The 18,201-nt window shown below is 34.1% G+C and overlaps 1 protein-coding gene across 1 annotated transcript in view; it reads right to left on the reverse strand.

Moving 5' to 3' along the window:
• Positions 1–755: 755 nt before the first annotated feature.
• The window catches only part of LOC123686414 (bone morphogenetic protein 4-like), a 33,629-nt gene continuing 16,183 nt past the window's right edge, over positions 756–18,201 (reverse strand). Inside the window, exon 3 of the mRNA XM_045626521.1 lies at positions 756–3,106. Within this exon, the coding sequence (XP_045482477.1) occupies positions 2,316–3,106 (791 nt within the window). The 3' untranslated portion in view covers positions 756–2,315. The remainder of the gene's footprint in view (positions 3,107–18,201) is intronic.

Consider the following 18,201-nt stretch of genomic DNA (forward strand, 5'->3'; position numbering starts at 1 on the left):
ATTTCGCAGGAAAAATTGATTTCGAACTCTTTTTATATGCTGATGATAGTAGGTAAACTAGTTCCTCTTTAGAAAATAGCCAGAGTGTTCTATGTGACTGGTTTCATATGAATGCATCGCATCTCAATTTGAATAAAACCAAATATAATTTGGTACTCCACAACTATAATAAGACCTTTGATATGAAATTGGAGATGTCATTAACTTTTTTGCTGATCAGAAATATAGAAGATGTTTGAACGCTGGAACAGTTAGTTCGATTATTTCTCGAGAAGTTAAATAGCTTTAACACTGGGAGAGGCATCCCAAAAGGCTACACCATGTCGTTTGGGGTGCATCTCCCAGCGTTGAAGCAGTTTTTGTTAAACCATCTTTTAAAACTCTGAATATCCTTTCTTTACAGTCAGTTTCCATTTTGTATTCAAACATATAGCTCATAACCCAAACTCTATAGTCGCTGGTCGTCTTTACCCACTCATAATTATTTCATAATTCTTGCATTTAGATTTAGGTTAGGACGACCACATATGTTTTTGTGAATTGAGTTCCGAAATGAAGAACTCGTATAATAAACTTCTTTTTTTCAAAAAGGTTGAGATCACTTTTAGTTGCTGGATCTTTCTATAGCTTATCAGAATTTTTGCAATGAGGTGTTCTTTTAAGAATTTCTATATAATTCATTGGACTTTTTCACAATGTATTGTAAACATTTAATGGAAATAAAGATATAATTCTTATTAAATGAAACACATCCGCTACTTAAAAAATTTATTCATTCTCTCATAATAAAATATAAATAAATCAGTACCATGCATAAAAAATGACTCTCTATTAGTATAAATAGAACTTACAAATGAACATCTCCTATTTTCGAAGCTGAATTGAGAGATATGTATTCAGGAAGATTTATAATACACGCTATCCACTTTGAGAAAAATACCGTTCGATCTTGCAATCAGTTGCATTTGAATTTTTTTTTGCTAGATCGTTAAAGGAGCCCTTTGTTTACGTACAGGAGTTTCTTACGAAATTTCCAACCGAATGAATGACGTGCCATTCAAAAATTAAACATGTGACCAGAGCAAAAATACACATGCGTATACTAAAGGGGATCGAAAATAGATCTGAGTGATGGAGTCGAAAAGGTTTATTGCTGTACATCTTCGTAGGTATAAATTGAAGTTGGAATGTTGAGAATATTTCACCTTGACTTAGGCCGCCAAAGAGCTTATTCAGTAACCGGCTTATTGACACCAAAATATCTAAAGGAAACTCCTTTCATGAATTCAACCCGTTTCAAGTATGCGAACTAAAATTTGTACTGTGTTAGTCTTTGTGTTTGAAGCTGCCGTTTAGAGGTGGAAAATGTTTCTATAAGATACTGCCACCATTCAAAAAATCACTAATTCAATCTTCGCTTTATTATAATTTTCTAATATTTGTTCCTAATGTAATTTAACATTGTCAGTAATCTGATATTTCTAACATTAATTTCGCCTAAGTTTCTCCAGGAATTCTCCCATTTTTCAAATATACCAAACCTAGCGATTCAGTTTTCGATCGCCATAAACAAATTTCATTTCTGTCAATTCATATTTTCCTAAAATGTATCGGTTCACAATTCAACGATTATTCCATAAGTTAACAATTACAATAAAGATTAGTATTTTGATTTGTTGCCAACACATTCCACATTTTATAGACATTTTGTTGCTTCCCACACATAAAAAGCTGTATACTGGTGAGATATTTTCCATTTTGAAAATATCTAAAAAATCTAGGTGTTTTACAAGTTTTGCTATAATTTCATTCTGGAAATGATGAAATAATTATGACCAATTATGTATTGAATTTTCCGAGAAGAACTTTAATCACCTTTGGTTTGTTACATATCGATATTTTCCCACTAGATAGAATAAAACATTGAACAATTTCTGAATTATATGGTAAAGCCATCGAATGATATAACGATATTAATTTCTTGGAAACTGAATATTCTGGTCTCCGGAAAAATCCATGAAATTTTCAACATTATTTCATCATTTCTTACAATACTGCGTAACATAGGACAAAGAGCCCTTGATTGATTCCTCCCATTGATTAAAAATACTTAATTTCCTATAAACTGCGGATAAATCACATGATATTTGATTACTTTGGTGAAGCTTCGACATTTACATTAAATTCTCAATACAAAAAATAGAAATCGTTAACAGATGATCCTATAGTATAATATCACAGTAAAACAGAAAATATAACTTAATAAAATCTAATTTCAACCCGTATATATGAATATGATATGTTTTCAGCTGAAGTTACGAACAAGCACATTCTGTAACTTGCATATTCTCCCATTTCTCCACTATCAGCTTGGAGTTGTTGTAAGGATCCACCCTGATTATCTCCAAGGGTGCCAGCTTGGACGGCGAACAACAAGCCTTTGGGATAGCTCGTCGACTTAGCTGTTTAGCAATTTTCTTATCCATCTGGTGGACCAAAGTTTGTATTCGGGAATGGTTAGTAGCGTAATTGTAATTTGGGGGACATCTGCCTTGACAATAACCTGCTTCATACGATTTAGGCTGAACTATTGACGCCATTTCCGGAAATCTCAAGTCTTTAAAAGTGACGGTCATGTTATGCCTACAACACTTCATTCTATTGTTATTACCACTAGAATATCTGCAATCCGTTCTTCTGGTTTGATCGAATGGCGAGACCGACCTCTTTTTTCTCATTCCATCCCGAAAAACCAAAGCGTTCACAAAAGCTTCACGCACTCGCAAAGAACCCTTACAGTTCAAACATATGAGTTCAAGCCTGAAGTTGATTTTGTCATTAAGCCACCATTGAATTGAATTCGTTAGGTCGAATTCGCACCATTTTGTTTGATTGTGGGAAAGGTACAACGTTTTTTCGTCCACGAATTGTCTCTGCTTAGGACCGAACTTTTCGTAAATGCGCACTTGGACAACTTCAGGATCTGTGACTTGAACAGGATCGATGAGCAATTTGAGCTCACCGCTTTCTACCTCTAGCTCCCCTGAAAGGTTGTTCGACTCCAGGTCGATCATGTTTCTTCTCGAATTGTCCAGGAAGTGATGTCCTGGAAAAAAAAAATCAGTCAGTTGGTTATTGTAATGAGCAAACTACTGTAATCATATAAGAGTGATAACGGTATGTTCCTTAATGTGGCTTAGATTAGAGTGTATATGAATGACCGACTGAATCGTCACGTAAGTAGAACCGACTCACACTCATGAAATAAATAAATTCGTCCTTTCCACAACTCACATCCCAAACCAAAAAATTTTATGATTATTTTTACATGGTGGAAGAACAAACCATGGCGCAACTTTCATCAACGGAGAAAACTTTAGAAATCCAACTTCCAATGCGACAGAGATAAGAAAAAATAATTATAGTAACTGACAAAGAAACTCCAACACCCAAAAGGGGCTGTTTAAATTTTGATTTTTTTTGGTAAAACATAGGTACTATAGCAAGGAGAAAATGATTGAATTTGGAGAAAAATGGTTTTTCATGTAAACAATTTCCGTAACTTAAATATTGCAGTCGTTTTATCAAGTTTTTTAAAATTTACGACAAACCAGCTGTTCGAGGAAATCCAAAGTGGATGTTTATCTTTGGCTGATGAGTGGTTCGGAGAACAAGGCCATCCTGTAACTGTCCGAACGGTTTACCGCCGGATAAGTTCTTTTGGACTGAAGTATTATCGACTCCATCTTATGTTACCTCTAAGGATTGAGCATCGTCAGCAACGATTACAGTTGTGCAGAGAACATCAAAATTGGAATGTGGAATGACATCAGATCGTCTTTTCTGATGAATCTCGATTCTCCTTGGGAGCACATGATGGCCAAAGAAGGGTTAGACGACGTCGGGGAGAAAGACGTGAAACTCAGTTTGATGTTGAGCGACCTGTATACCGGACAGTAGGCGTTATAGTATGGGGTGCTATTGCACATGCAAGTAGGTCTCCTTTAATCTTCATTCGAGGTAACATGACAGCGCTGCGTTACTTTCAAGAAATAATCGAGCCATATGTTCTCCCTCGCCTCAACCGGCTCGAGAATCCAATATTTCAGCAAAATAATGCCCGACCTTATGTTGCCAGAGTTAGTTTCAACTTTTTCGAAATGAACTATGTGAATCTTTTCCCATGGCCGCCCAGATCCCCCGATCTTTCGCCCATAGATCATGTTTGGGACATCATGGGTAGAAAGAAGGCTTGGAAATTTACTCCAGCTCCCACGGATTTTGGCGGCTTTGAGACATGCAGTACAGGTAGTTTGGGATACTATCCCTCAAGAAGAAATAGACCATCTTATTGCATCAATGCCGAGACGTGTTGGGGAATATACATATAGATAATCGCTTTGGATAAACACATTATTAACAAATTCATTGAAAAAAATTGTGAACCCTTCGTACGAACAAAATGTTATGAGATGTTGTCAAGCGTGGTTTGATAATGCCGAAAATCGAAGAAGAGTAGTCAGCGGACGTCGAAGGGGCATGAATGAAGTCTAAGACTCACGGCCATAAGAGACCGATGATGATGGCTGATGTGGTTAGGAGAACAAGGCCATCTTGCAACTGTCCGAACGGTTTACCGCCGGATAAGGTCTTTTGAAGAAATATTTGAGCCATATGTTCTCCCTTACCTTAACCGGCTCGAGAATCCAATATTACAGCAAGATAATACCCGTCCTCATGTTGCCAGAGTTTGTTCAAACTTTACCCCAGCCCCCACGTACTTTGGCGGCTAAGAGACAATGAAGTAAGAAGAAATAGACCATTTTATCACATCAATGCCGAGACGTGTTGGGAAATGTATAGATAATCGCGGTGGACAAACCCATTACTAACAAATTGATTGAAAAAAATTGTAAACCTTTCGTTTTTTCAACGATTTCAATCATTTACTCCTTGCTATACTATCTGTGTCTTACCAAAAAAAAATTAAAATGTAAACAGCTACTTCTGGGTGTTGCAGTTTCTTTGTCAATTAGTATATTTCGGGTGAAAGATAATTGAGCTGATTGCACCTGTTTGCCGTGGTGTTTATCTACCCCACAATTTTTTTTCATTCAATCCATGCTAAGTACATTCATTAAAAAATTTCATGCTTCATATGGTATTGCAGTTAGAATTCTAATCTTTTTCGACTCTGACTCGTTCTCTATTATAGTTCCTTCCTGATTCTGTAGAACGTATATTATGTAGTTCAAATTATGGTCATGTTTACTAAAATGTTTAGGATCTATTTTAATCTACTAGATGAGTACATATAATTAATCAAATCGAGTTCGCAAAGCACGTGTTCCGAAAGTTTGATTTAGTTGTAAACTATGTTAACGTTTGAAATTTATTTGTGGAGATTGCCAGATTGAGATTAATCAATAACTGATGACAGTAAGAATCTAGTGTTTCAATGCAATTGGAAATACCTGCGTTGAACATTCCAGAATATTCTGAATATATGGAATTTATCTTCACCTTCAAAGACGTTCGACCGTATGGATAGAATAATATAATATTACGAATTTTGACCGTTCTTTCAAATTAGGTGTGACTATTTTCGACTGTTTATACTAAAGTATATTTCGGTCAATGAACGTTTGAGGATACATTTTATATTTGTTATTGTTTATGAATGAATGAAGAATGAGGGCATTGGCTATTGAAAATATCTGAAACCGGCAAACTTCTTGGTGCATTCATTCCAATCGAATATTTTCGAGAAATCGTCCTGTCAATATTTGAAGAGTTCAATATTCTTAACATCCATACACCAAGACCCTTGCATCTTCAAAATGCAATCAATTCTTTTTATAATTTCCATCTCTCTCATGTTCTTGTCAAGAACGCTCTACACGTCTGGGTCGATGCAGAATCCATTTTCTTGGTCGGTAAGTTCCTTTATGAAAACAGCTTGAAATCTCTGACCAGTTTTTTTTTGGGGCCGGCCAAAAATACAGACGCAATATTGTTAATTTTGAACGGTTCTCCCTTTCATTCTTGGAAGTTCAAAATGCGTTTCGAAGAAAAGTATTCAATTACAATGTTCACTTCAGATATAATTATGGGTTGCGTATTTTAAAGGATACAAGGGCCAAATATTGGGAGTGGACGTTAAAATTTTATGGAGGTTACAGGATATCCGAGAAATCACCAATTTAAGTTTCCAATAAAATGTTAGGTATAGTTTACATAAGTAATATTAATTGAAAAAATTAGAATAATTATAATAGAAAAAAAATAAATTTGAGGTTTTTATTTGATATTTCGCACCAAATTTCATATTGAATATAGCCAATTCGGATACTTCTGGTGATATTTCTGCTATTGACAGCCATGTGTGTAGATTATTTGATGATTTATGGAAATTTTTATCGTACGAGGGTTACTATTTATGTATTGAGAATACAAAAAATAAACAAGCGATTTTGATGCAAAATATTTTTATTGCTTTTTAAAATAATCGCCTAAAAGAATTATACATTTTTTCCAATCAGAAGATGATAGTTCTAGAACAGGCGTTTTAAGGGCCTCAACCTCATCTTCGGGCAATGAAAAGCGTTATCCACGAAGTTTATTTTAAATTTCAGGGAAGAAGAAGAAGTCATTCGATGTCAAGTCGGGGCTGTAAGGCGGAGGACCCATTAATTTGATTTTTTGTGTCCAAATACTCATTCGTTGCATTTGATGTGTGTGAGCTCTCATTGCAATATTGCAAGATGATTCGTCGTTTTGGGTTTGTTTCTCTCAATTTACCGAAAACTTCAGGCAAACGAATGGTTCCATACCACTCTGAATTAACGGTCTTTTGATTTTCAAGAGCCACAATTGCCACAGGACCATTTTTCGTGAAGAAAGACGCCACCATTTGCTTCTAAACGCTTCAAGAACGAACAACTTTTGTTGGCTTTGCTTCACATTGAAACACCCAAACTGCCTACTGGCCTTTTCTTTCTGGCTCGTATGCATAAATCCACGACTCGACACCTGTAAAGATATTGTACACTGATTTGGATGCACCACAATCGTATTTCGAAATCATTTTACGGCACCAATCGACACGAGCAATTTTTTGAGCGTCATTCAACAAATGTGGAATCCAACTTGCAAAGAGCTACCGAATACATAAATGTTCGTGCAAAATCTTATGTATGCTAGTCATACTAATGCTTGAACATCTCTCAATTTCTTGATATGTCACATGACGATCTTCTCCGATTAGTTTTCGCATAGCATCTATATTTTCCGGCTCAACAACGTATTTTGGACGACCTTCTTTAACTTCGTCTGTGAGCGAACTACATTCAAGTTTGAATTCAGTGTTCAAGCGATATACAGTGGCTTTAAATGGTGCTTCATCGCCAAAAGTTGAATTTTGTTGATATATGCATTTTTCTTATGTTAGACCACGTCGAAAGTCATAATTTTCATAGCTCGAAAATTTTCACGAATTAAATACATATTTTGACAGAGATTCAAATTACTGTAAACAACCAAAATTGTGCTCGAACGTCAAAACGTTATGAGTACTTATAACACAAAAAATGTTAAATTTCACTATGTCAATTTCAGATATCATCCTGGCAATACCAGTGTTGCCAATTCTCAATACATAAATAGTAGCCCTAGTATATGTTCCATTATTAAATCGTCTGTATATATCTTGAACAGAAATAAAAAATCAATCCTAAAAAATTGACATCAGTTCGAATTATTAGAAACTGACGACAGTGATGGACAATCACGCACACCAACCGCTGAAAATCAAATATTCCAACAAACCTATATTATGCTAAATATTTGAATTAATTGAGTTAATGCACTCCTCGAAGGAAATGTCGAGATTCCTTAGAGGACTTTGCTTCCTTCCGTTGATGCCCCTGCGAATTACAGTGAATCAGGTTGTTTTCTGCTCTTGCAACAGGAAGTACGCAGTCATGGGAAATATATTTCTACGCGAATGTATTTTCCGAAAGAGATGCAAAGAGTTCGAAATATCTGGGCCAAAAATAACGACTAATTGGTGTTTTACTTGTATCCTACGATTCAGTTTCACCTAAATGTTGAAACATCTGTGTGTACACACCTTTGAGGCGCCACTGCGGTTGAGATTTATTTAATTTGAAGATCTACGAATAGCTATTAAATTCCAGATATTAGCGTCAACTTTGATGTGCACTCTGATTGAAGTGTAGTAATTGATTCCAGTATTGCTTTTCTGCTTTGTTGATGATTATCTCAATCAATTTACTTGTTAGTTCCCTTTTCATAGAATAATCAGATGTAAATATAAGAAAAAGATGAAACAATAAACTCAAGGCTTAATAGACAAATATAAATATGTGAATCATTAAATAATTAACTGTACGAACACCGAACAGATGGATACATAAATAAATAATGAATTAACGAATTGGTGTACAAATAGAAACGTGAATATCTATTGATGAATCATTAGTTTTTTCTACTATTTATTTATTTTTTGTGTTGGCTACCAGCAGGAGTTCTATGAAGGAATAGGAAGATAATCAAAGAATAGAATATTTATTTATAATACAAGTTGAAGTGCAGAAGGCATTGATATACTTCCTCAAGTTCAAAATTCAAAAACGAACCACGAAGTGGTGAGTTTTCTGAAGACGAACATATAACACATGGCAACAACAAAATTTTTATATTTTTTTTATGCCTGGAAATTAAAGTGTTGATTCAACTATATTTTGGACGCTAAATCTGTGCATGTAATCCGTTTTTCTCTATTAGCTCTACTTTTTCAGATACATCAACTTATCTACCAAGTGGGTTCAATTCTAAAATTAATATATATTTATTAATGTACAATGGTTTTATTGTCAGTCTGTAATTGAGTAAATTCCAGATAAATCTATATATAGTGGAACCATTGCCTATCAGGCACCTGAACTGACCTTTTCAATCCCCTAACTCGGGTAAGTAAGTGAAAAAAATCATACTTCCTCCGTTGCATATAAAGTTGGACAATTTGTAAAGACTCTTGATAAGAATGGGTCATGTTTTGCATATTTAGGGGTAAAAATGCATCAGTTGAGCGCAGAAAAACTCCTGCCTTCATAAATTCAATGAATCAAGTTGAACGAGAAGCTTGGACCTCATTTGTTGCAGTTGTAGAAAATTTTCTAGGCAAACATAAAGCTCAAAACTATGTTGAAATGGTTAACAACATGCATAATAGTTTCAAATCCTCAAGGTGCAATATGATTATAAAAATGCACTATTTAAGAACAGCCACTTAGACCGTTTTCCAGAAAATTTAGGAAGCATGAGTGAGAAACAAGGTCGAAGATTCCACCAAAATATTAAAGTTATGGAGGACCGCTACCAAGGAAGATGGGACATGCACATGATGGCATATTACTGCTGGAGTTTGAAAAGGGACTGTTTGAAAAAACATCCAAGAATGCGCGGAAAAGAAGCTTTCGAATTGTTGAGTAGCTATTTTATTTCTAATTTTTTTTTATTTTTTTGTTTGTAAGTACGACATTATATTGTATTTCGTATAACTAAAATAAAAATTTTGTATCTACTTGTGTTAACTACACTTACGGATTTGAGTTAAAATAATGTAACTTATATTCTTCTAAAATTGAATATTTTAAAAATTTGAGCTCCTATAGGTAGAAATGAATACGTTATTTGAATTCTGAACATAAAAATATAACCATGTGTGAATCTGAGATACTCTCACACGATTTTGTTCCACAAGGTATGGCAGAATGAACGGATTTACCACGTAATTAGAGAAATCAATTTATCATATCTCACTTTTTACATAATTTTCACTTATCATAAAACTATAACTAATAAAGGTGGAAAAGCAAAGTAAATAAACTGAAATAGTATTAACTCAAAGTTTCTATAGAATGAAAAAGTGGATATATGGTAGCCTGAAAAAGGCTGTAAATATCTTTGAATTCTATTTTGAAAAATTACTCTTATAGAAGTTCAAGAGTAAAATGACTTCTAATTGAAAAAAAACTACTGGACACCTCAAAACAAAATGCCTCCATAAGAAAAGCGACGTTGAAGGAGGGGAGCAAGAGAGCAAAAGGAAGTCATACTATATTATCAGTTAAATGAATATTTCGAAGTTACAGTGGACTTAGTAGTGTTTGTTTCGATAACGATTTAACTTTTCAGTAACATTCAGTTTCTGACTGTGGAAACAACGTTGTCAAAACGGCGTTGAAAACAAATGTAGATTCCTTGGTTGAGAGAATAGTGTATTTGCTCAGATAGGGATGAAGTGGGCTTCAGCTCGTGGCAGAGGAGTGATAGCTGGCCACCAAATTATGAAAGGTCCACTTTCGAAAACATATATTTCACAAAATAAAAATAGTCAATTCGCCCACACTTCCCGCATCAGTCGAGCTAAATACAGATGGATGCCGATTTGTAAACACAGCAGAACTCCTCAATTGAAATCAGTGGTGTACTTTTTCAATGTTCACCAACCACGTAAATACGTACAGATGTTCTAGAAGATGCACGTTTTGTTTGCATTCCAATCGATTCTTGGTGCAAAATGAATGTGTTGAATGGTCAGGTAAGTAGGTGGTCAGTGTATATACAAATCGAAGTTCACCAGTAACATCAGGGGGCAAACATGTTCCATTTTTAAACATTCGCGTAATTTTGAATAGGATAAAGATAGAGGACAGGATACAAAAATAGTTTTATTCTTGATTGCGAATCGCTAAATATAGAACGACTGTTTTTGGTTATTCTTGGGATGGACAGAAGAAAGATTAAACATCTTATTAGATATTCGTCAAAATACTCGGTGTAGATTGATTTATCGCAGAAGCTGAAGGAGTTAGTTGTGAAGAATACGGGGAATCGAGAATCTTCTGATATATACTTTTTATTGAAATAATAATATATGTTTGAATAAATGGATCATTGCCAGAAGTATATATGTCCATTAATTTTTTTGGTCATCTGCCAGTATATTACGCAAAAAACCAAACAATTTGGATTCTCAGCATACTATTGAATCATTTAATAAATGACCCAGTTAATCCGACATTTTAATATCCACATTAATTTCGATATATTTAATACATAGTAAAAGAATGTGATACAAGATTGTTTGTAGACATGTCCTGACTATAAAATGTTCTAGTCGAACATGCCTCACATGAAATTGCTTTGGGAATTTCGGAACCAATTTGGCGCCAAGTTAGATTAGCCTAGAAGTTTTAATTGACGAAATTTTTAATTCTCTTCTTTTTAACTCCACAAGGACTGAAAATCAGTGCAGGACGAAAACAACCTCTGAAATAATCCATTAAGCATTTCACAACACAAATCCATATGTGGAAGATATTGCTGTCTTCTGTTTTAATAATCTACCTTGAAGTTGTAATAAATTTTTCTAAATGTCAATATTAATGATAGCCTCCTTGTTGTTGAAATTTGACACGGCCTACGCAGATATTTGATTCTTCATTAATACTAGATTCTCATTATTTCGTCTTCCAAATTCAACAGTATTGTAAATAGCAAAACCCAATAGAAGAGCTCCTTTTCATATCTTATTATTATACATACATTCATATTTTTCATCAGAATTTTTGAAAATTCTAGGCTTTTAGTCGTGGTGGACTTGTTTTTTCATCTACATAACATACATTATTAGTGTTCGCCTGAATTTTTCTATTTTTATTGAAAATAGAAATGAATTAAATATTTCATTTCGAATTTCAATAAAAAAACGCCTGTCATCGAGTGGTTACTAAGGTTGAAGAACTTAACACTCTCATCTGTGGAATCTTTACTTATATTTGAGGCCATTTCGACAACAATGTCGTCATCAGATACTAAAAGTTAGTAACTGAAAAGATATTTTGTTTCATATAAAGAGAAGTCATCATCAGCTTCCATTGATTCCATCTTTTGGCACTTTAAAACTAGCAAGCTAGTACTTCAAATCTTCAAATGATATGTTGAGTGGAATTTCATGAAATAAAATACAATTTTTTCCAGTTAATTTGAATTTCATTTTTTATTAGCTCAACGAATTTTTTTTTGCCAATGAGGTTGGGGACCTTAATGAGTTAAATTTATCGACCACCACTTGACAATATCTAGGTTTTATAATAAATTCTGATATTGGAAACGATGTATAAATTTTGGGTAGACAATAAAGTTTAGGTATATTGTGATTTTTAATTTTTAGTTTCAAATGTTCAAAGAATATTATTCTTCATCGAATAAATGATTGCATTTTATCTGATTTAAGATGAGAACATGTTCACGTCTATCCTTTTAATTTTATTCAAGGCGAGGAGAAAAGTTCTGAGAGCACTGCATTTTGTTCTTGTTGCCGTCAGCTAAAGTAGCAATCTTAATTTCATCAATAAATGTACCAAAATTATAATTTAGGGACATACAGTATATAATAGTCTATACAGGGTGTCTGGTGAGGAATGGGACAACGTTTAGGCGGTGATGAGGGATGTCTCAAGGAGTGAGAAAATGCCATTTGAAATCATCTGAGGTACATGGTTCCTGATATACAGGGGGTTTTAGAAAAAATGTGGAAATTTCAAATGACCATAATTCAGGAAATGTGAGAGCTAATCCGATGATTTTTCGTATGAACAATGATAGAGTCTGTACGAATCTGTTTGAACGAAAAATTCTAAATAAAATCAGATCCGGACTCAGAAATTTCAGTTTTTCTGAAATTAGGTAAAAACAACACCCTGTATGCGGTTTTCAATTTTTTTGACTTCAGATTCTGAGAGAGCAGGAAAAATACTTTCGAACTCAACTGTCATCCCGAATGGCACAAATTTTTCCTGCTTTCTATGATCCTTCGAATGTCAATCTTCCGATTTTCGCTCCTTACATATTATTATTTTCTCGACATTTCAGAATAATGAGATCTCAGATAGTTACTCATAAGAAAAGAAGGGTCATAAAAGAATCAAAAATTTCATAAAAATTATCCAAAAAGCGGAAAACAGTTAACATTTGGAAAATTTACGAACTATTTCTGAAGTACTAATTGATGATTCAGTAGGAACAAGATTAATGATTAATTCTTCAAATATTGTTCAAAATGAAAACCGTCAATTTCTTTTCTCTTAGTCGATCTTTCAGATGAGTTTGGATCATTTTTTCCTGTAATATCCAAAGTTTCATTCGTCATGTACATATTTCTATCATTAGTCTTGAATTTAGTTGCCAGTTATGTCAATTCTATTGTGTGCTATCATTTATGATGAGAAAAGATAGAGCATTTAGTTATCTGTCAAACTAGTGATTTAATTGTTGATACAATCTTACTTCAATTTGTTGAAAATCATGCCGCACACATTTTTTAATGAAGAGTATGTTGACATGCTTTTGGTGTATGGTAAATGTGATATGAACAGAAGAGCAGCTGAAAGGGAGTATCGTAGACGTTTTCCCAATCGTCGGGTTCCAAATCACAAAATTTTTGCCCGCCTTGTTGCGCATACGAAACAATATGGTACTTTTCCCAGCAAAACAGTTTCTGAAAGACCACATACAATAGAAGAGAATATCCGTGAAAATATTTTAAAAACTGTGCAAAACGATCCGGGAGTAAGTATCAGACGATTGGCTTCAATTCATGAAGTATCGAAATGGTACGTTTGGAATACTCTGAAGAGTGAAAAATATCACCCATATCACCCTCAAGTTGTCCAGCAGTTGGAACCTGGCGATGAGATCGCACGGCTTCAATTTTCCAGGTGGATAAGAAGTCGTAGAAGAAATGTCCAAAGAATATTATTCACAGATGAAGCTCAATTTACTCGCGATGGAATAAACAATGCTCGAAATAATCATCTTTGGCATCAACAGAATCCTTTCGCTGTCGTACAAAGACAATCACAGAGACGTTTCAGTGTTAATGTGTGGTGCGCAGTTTATGATAATAATTTCATAGGTCCTCATTTTTTCGAAGAAAGACTCACCGGAGAAATTTATAGAGATTTCCTCATGAATGTTCTTCCTAATTTATTAGGGAATATTAATCAGAGAGGACTTATCTTCCAGCATGATGGAGCACCCATTTCTCAATTTTAGTGAGAAATCATTTGAACGAGGTATATCCAAATAGATGGATAGGTCGTGGTGGTCCAAGAGCATGGCCACCTCGGTACCCCGACATGACACCATTATATTATTTCCTTTGGGGACACCTTAAAACTATGGTGTACGGGCGAGAAATGAATACAAGGGAACAATTAATTCAGCGAATAATAGACGCATGTGACGAGATACGAAACAACCCGAATGTGATAAAGAAAGCAGTTTTGAACTTAATGAAAAGAGCAGATAAATGTGTAGAAGTTGGCGGTTTTCATTTCGAACAATATTTGAAGAATTAGTCATTAATTTTCCAAATGTTAACTGTTTTTCGCATTTTTGATAGTTTTTATGAAAGTTTTGATTCGTTTATGATCTTTTTTTTTTACTTATGAGTAACTATCTAAGATCTCATGTTTCTGAAATGTCGAGAAAATAATATGTAAGGAGCGAAAATCGGAAGATTGACATTCGAAGGGTCATAGAAAGGAGGAAAAATTTGTGCCATTCGGGATGACAGTTGAGTTCGAAAGTATTTTTCCTGCTCTCTCAGAATCTGAAGTCAAAAAAAATTGAAAACCGCATACAGGGTGTTGTTTTTACCTAATTTCAGAAAAACTAAAATTTCTGAGTCCGGATCTGATTTTATTTCGAATTTTTCATTCAAACATATTCGTACTCACTCTATCATTGTTCATACGAAAAATCATCGGATTAGCTCTCATATTTCCTAAATTATGGTCATTTGAAATTTCCTCATTTTTTCTAAAATCCCCTGTATATCAGGAACCATATACCTCAGATGATTTCAAATGGCATTTTCTCACTCCTTGAGACATCCCTCATCACCACCTAAACGTTGTCCCATTCCTCACCAGACACCCTGTATACAGATTTTGATTAAGACAAAATCGTTGTCGAAACGGCTTTTTATACAAGTAGAGACTCCGAGTAGTTATCTGAACTTAGAAAGAAATATTTCATACTCATCAAATGGTTATTCAACAGTGCCATTTCATTATTTACTGTTGAACATTAATAGGTACCTCGATTCACCTAACAGTGTAAACCAAATGATATTTTATCATCATGCTTTAATGCTAGATATAAATACTCCTACAATCAAGATAACCGTGTATGGAAAACAAGAATTTACAGATGTGAAGTTGAATTATGAACATTAATTCGCGTCTCATACATACAAAGCTCGCTATCTAAAACAGTATACTAATGAAAGAATTCTGGAAATCATTAGCTGAGTCTTCAGGCTAAGTCTATAGGTCATTGGTGAATTAATAATTTCAACTGAGTATGGAGTGGTAAACAATAACAACACCTTCCCATATTGATATAATACGATCTCTAAATGAATGGAACGAATCATTGGCTAATTGAAAAGTTCCCGGTCTACTATAGTAACACACATTTTTTTGGTAAAATCGATTTTATTATTCAACATAGTTGCCTTCGAGGGCGATACAGCTATTATAGCGATCTTCCAACTTTACGATACCATTTTTGTAGTACGATTTGTTTTCGCTTCAAAATAGGCCTCAGTTGCGGCGATTACTTCTTCATCTAGAGAAGCAATTGGAAGTCCAATTCATACAATTTTGACATTGTTTTCATTGTTATTTGACACGGCGCATTGTCTTGATGAAACAGCACTTTTTTTTCCTTCAAATGGGGCCGTTTTTAAACGGTTTCATTCTTTAAACGATCCAGTAACGCTATATAATAATCGCCGTTGATGGTCTGGCCCTTGAGATAATCAATGACTATTATACCTTGCGCATCCCAGAAACTGATGCCATAACCTTGCCAGCTGACTGTTGTGTTTTTCATTGCTTTGGATTCGGTTCATCGTGTGCAGTCCACTCAGCTGACTGTCGATTGGACTCCGGAATGAAATAATGGAGCCATGTTTCATCCATATCACATATCGACGCAAAAATTCAGGTTTATTGCACTTAAACAGCTTCAAACACTACTCAGAATCATTAACACGTTGTTGCTTTTGATCCATTGTGAGCTCGCGCAGCACCCATTTTGCACACAGCTATCTCATGTACAAATATTCGTTGATGATATGAAGTACACGTTCAGATGATATCTTCACAATGTCTGCTATCTCGATCAACTTCACTTTGTGAAATTTTTCGATTTTTTGTCGGTGACAGCCTCTTTTGGGCGTCCACTGCGTTCGCCGGCTTCGGTGCTCATTTCACCAATCAATGATGGTTGATTTTCCTGATGCAGACCCCGGAAACTCTTCATCAAGCCAAGATTTTGCTCAACTGTATTTTTTCCCTTCAAAAAGCAATATTTTATCAGCACACGAATTTTTTTTTCCATATTTTATCAAATAACTAAAGTAGCTACACTCACAACGCAATATCTTACAAACTAATGGTAGGACTGCTGTCAAATTTTGACACGTATCGTTTGAAGGTTGGTACTAACTAAAAATCATAAATACTAGCACCGTCATCTTTGCATCAGACCAGGGACTTTTCAATTTTTCTAATATGTATTTCGAAAATCTTCGAATTTCATTCTCAAAATTCACGAAGGAGGTTATATCAATGGAATTCTGTAATTATACCTTGCTGATATGCGGAAATTTTTATAATCGAAGATTTTCTCCTTCTGACCATAATCTCCAAATACTGTAATTCATCTTGTCGTCTAAATTAAATTGAATTTTTTTTATAACCCCAACATTCCACTGCGGTAATTCAGTACACTGTAATGTGCTATTAAAGAATATAATACATGACAGCTTCTCGAAGATTGTATATAATTATATCGCGAAATACATAAATTTACATTCCAATATGGTACTGACGAATTCAAAATAATTCTACATGATCTGTCTATAGCATATTCTATACCATATCTTAAATCTACAGCATAGCTTTCATTGAAACCATTCAACTCCTGCAAGGATCTGTTGTTTCTTTTATATGTAGTTATAGAACCACTAGAAGGACAGAAGTTTATAATTGTTTTGCAGTATGGTTTTCAATATCGAAAGAGGGTTGTCATATGGAAGGGATCAATAACTACTTCAACAATAAAAACTGAAGTAGGTTTGAAAACGTTCATGTACCATATGGAGATGTGCATACAATCAGTGTATTAAAAAATATACTACATCAGTAACATCTGCCACTATTCGACAGTGAGTACGCTAAGTTTAGAACATAATTGTGCTATTTGAATTCTCTGAATTTCGGGTAAAGACCCGAAACAGATCAATATTTTTAATGCTCATCTTTTGATAATATGATGTCTTGATTATTGATAAAATATTTTTTGAGTCATAGGTAAACCCAAAAAAAAAATCAACGTGTCCAAGCTTTTTATTTCAGTTACTTAAAAAAACCTTGATCAAAGCCTTATATGCTTAGTGGTGAGCGTTTTGAACAAATTTTCTTCTAATTAAATAACAGTATTTCTTTCAATGTCAATTTAAGAAGACATCAATGAATTCTGACAAAACATTTCTGGCTTACCTGTAGAAAACAGATCCTAAATATTAGTATAATGAAAGTTTTTTTGAATGAGATATTATATGACAAATGAATGTATCACTCCTACATCATTGAGGAAATAACTGTGAGATTTTCCTAAAAGTGAAGAAACTAATAAAAAATATTGACCTACTTCAAGATTTTCTTCTAAATTGAAAAGATTAAAAAAAATGAAGAGGCCAGAAGAAAGAATATCTCTTGCTAGAATCCTGAAGTATTTGATTCCAATTGCAGTCAAAATTTTGTGCATCTCAACGAATATAAATAGCTATTTTGACATTTTATTTACCATTCAAAAAATTGTATGCTATTGATTCCTGAACTCTATCTTTGCTATTTTTTTTTTTGGAATATGTATTTTTATCATACGAAGACGATAAAGACATTATTATCATTTTTTTATTTCAAACTTATACTATTGCCTTTCCCCCGATTAGATTTAAATCAATAAATTTATAAAATTTTTTCAATTTTATCGTGCATGAATCACTTACATACTTACAAAAACCAAAATTCA

Source organism: Harmonia axyridis, chromosome X (assembly GCF_914767665.1).
Source record: "Harmonia axyridis chromosome X, icHarAxyr1.1, whole genome shotgun sequence".
In the NCBI taxonomy this organism is placed as follows: domain Eukaryota; kingdom Metazoa; phylum Arthropoda; class Insecta; order Coleoptera; family Coccinellidae; genus Harmonia; species Harmonia axyridis.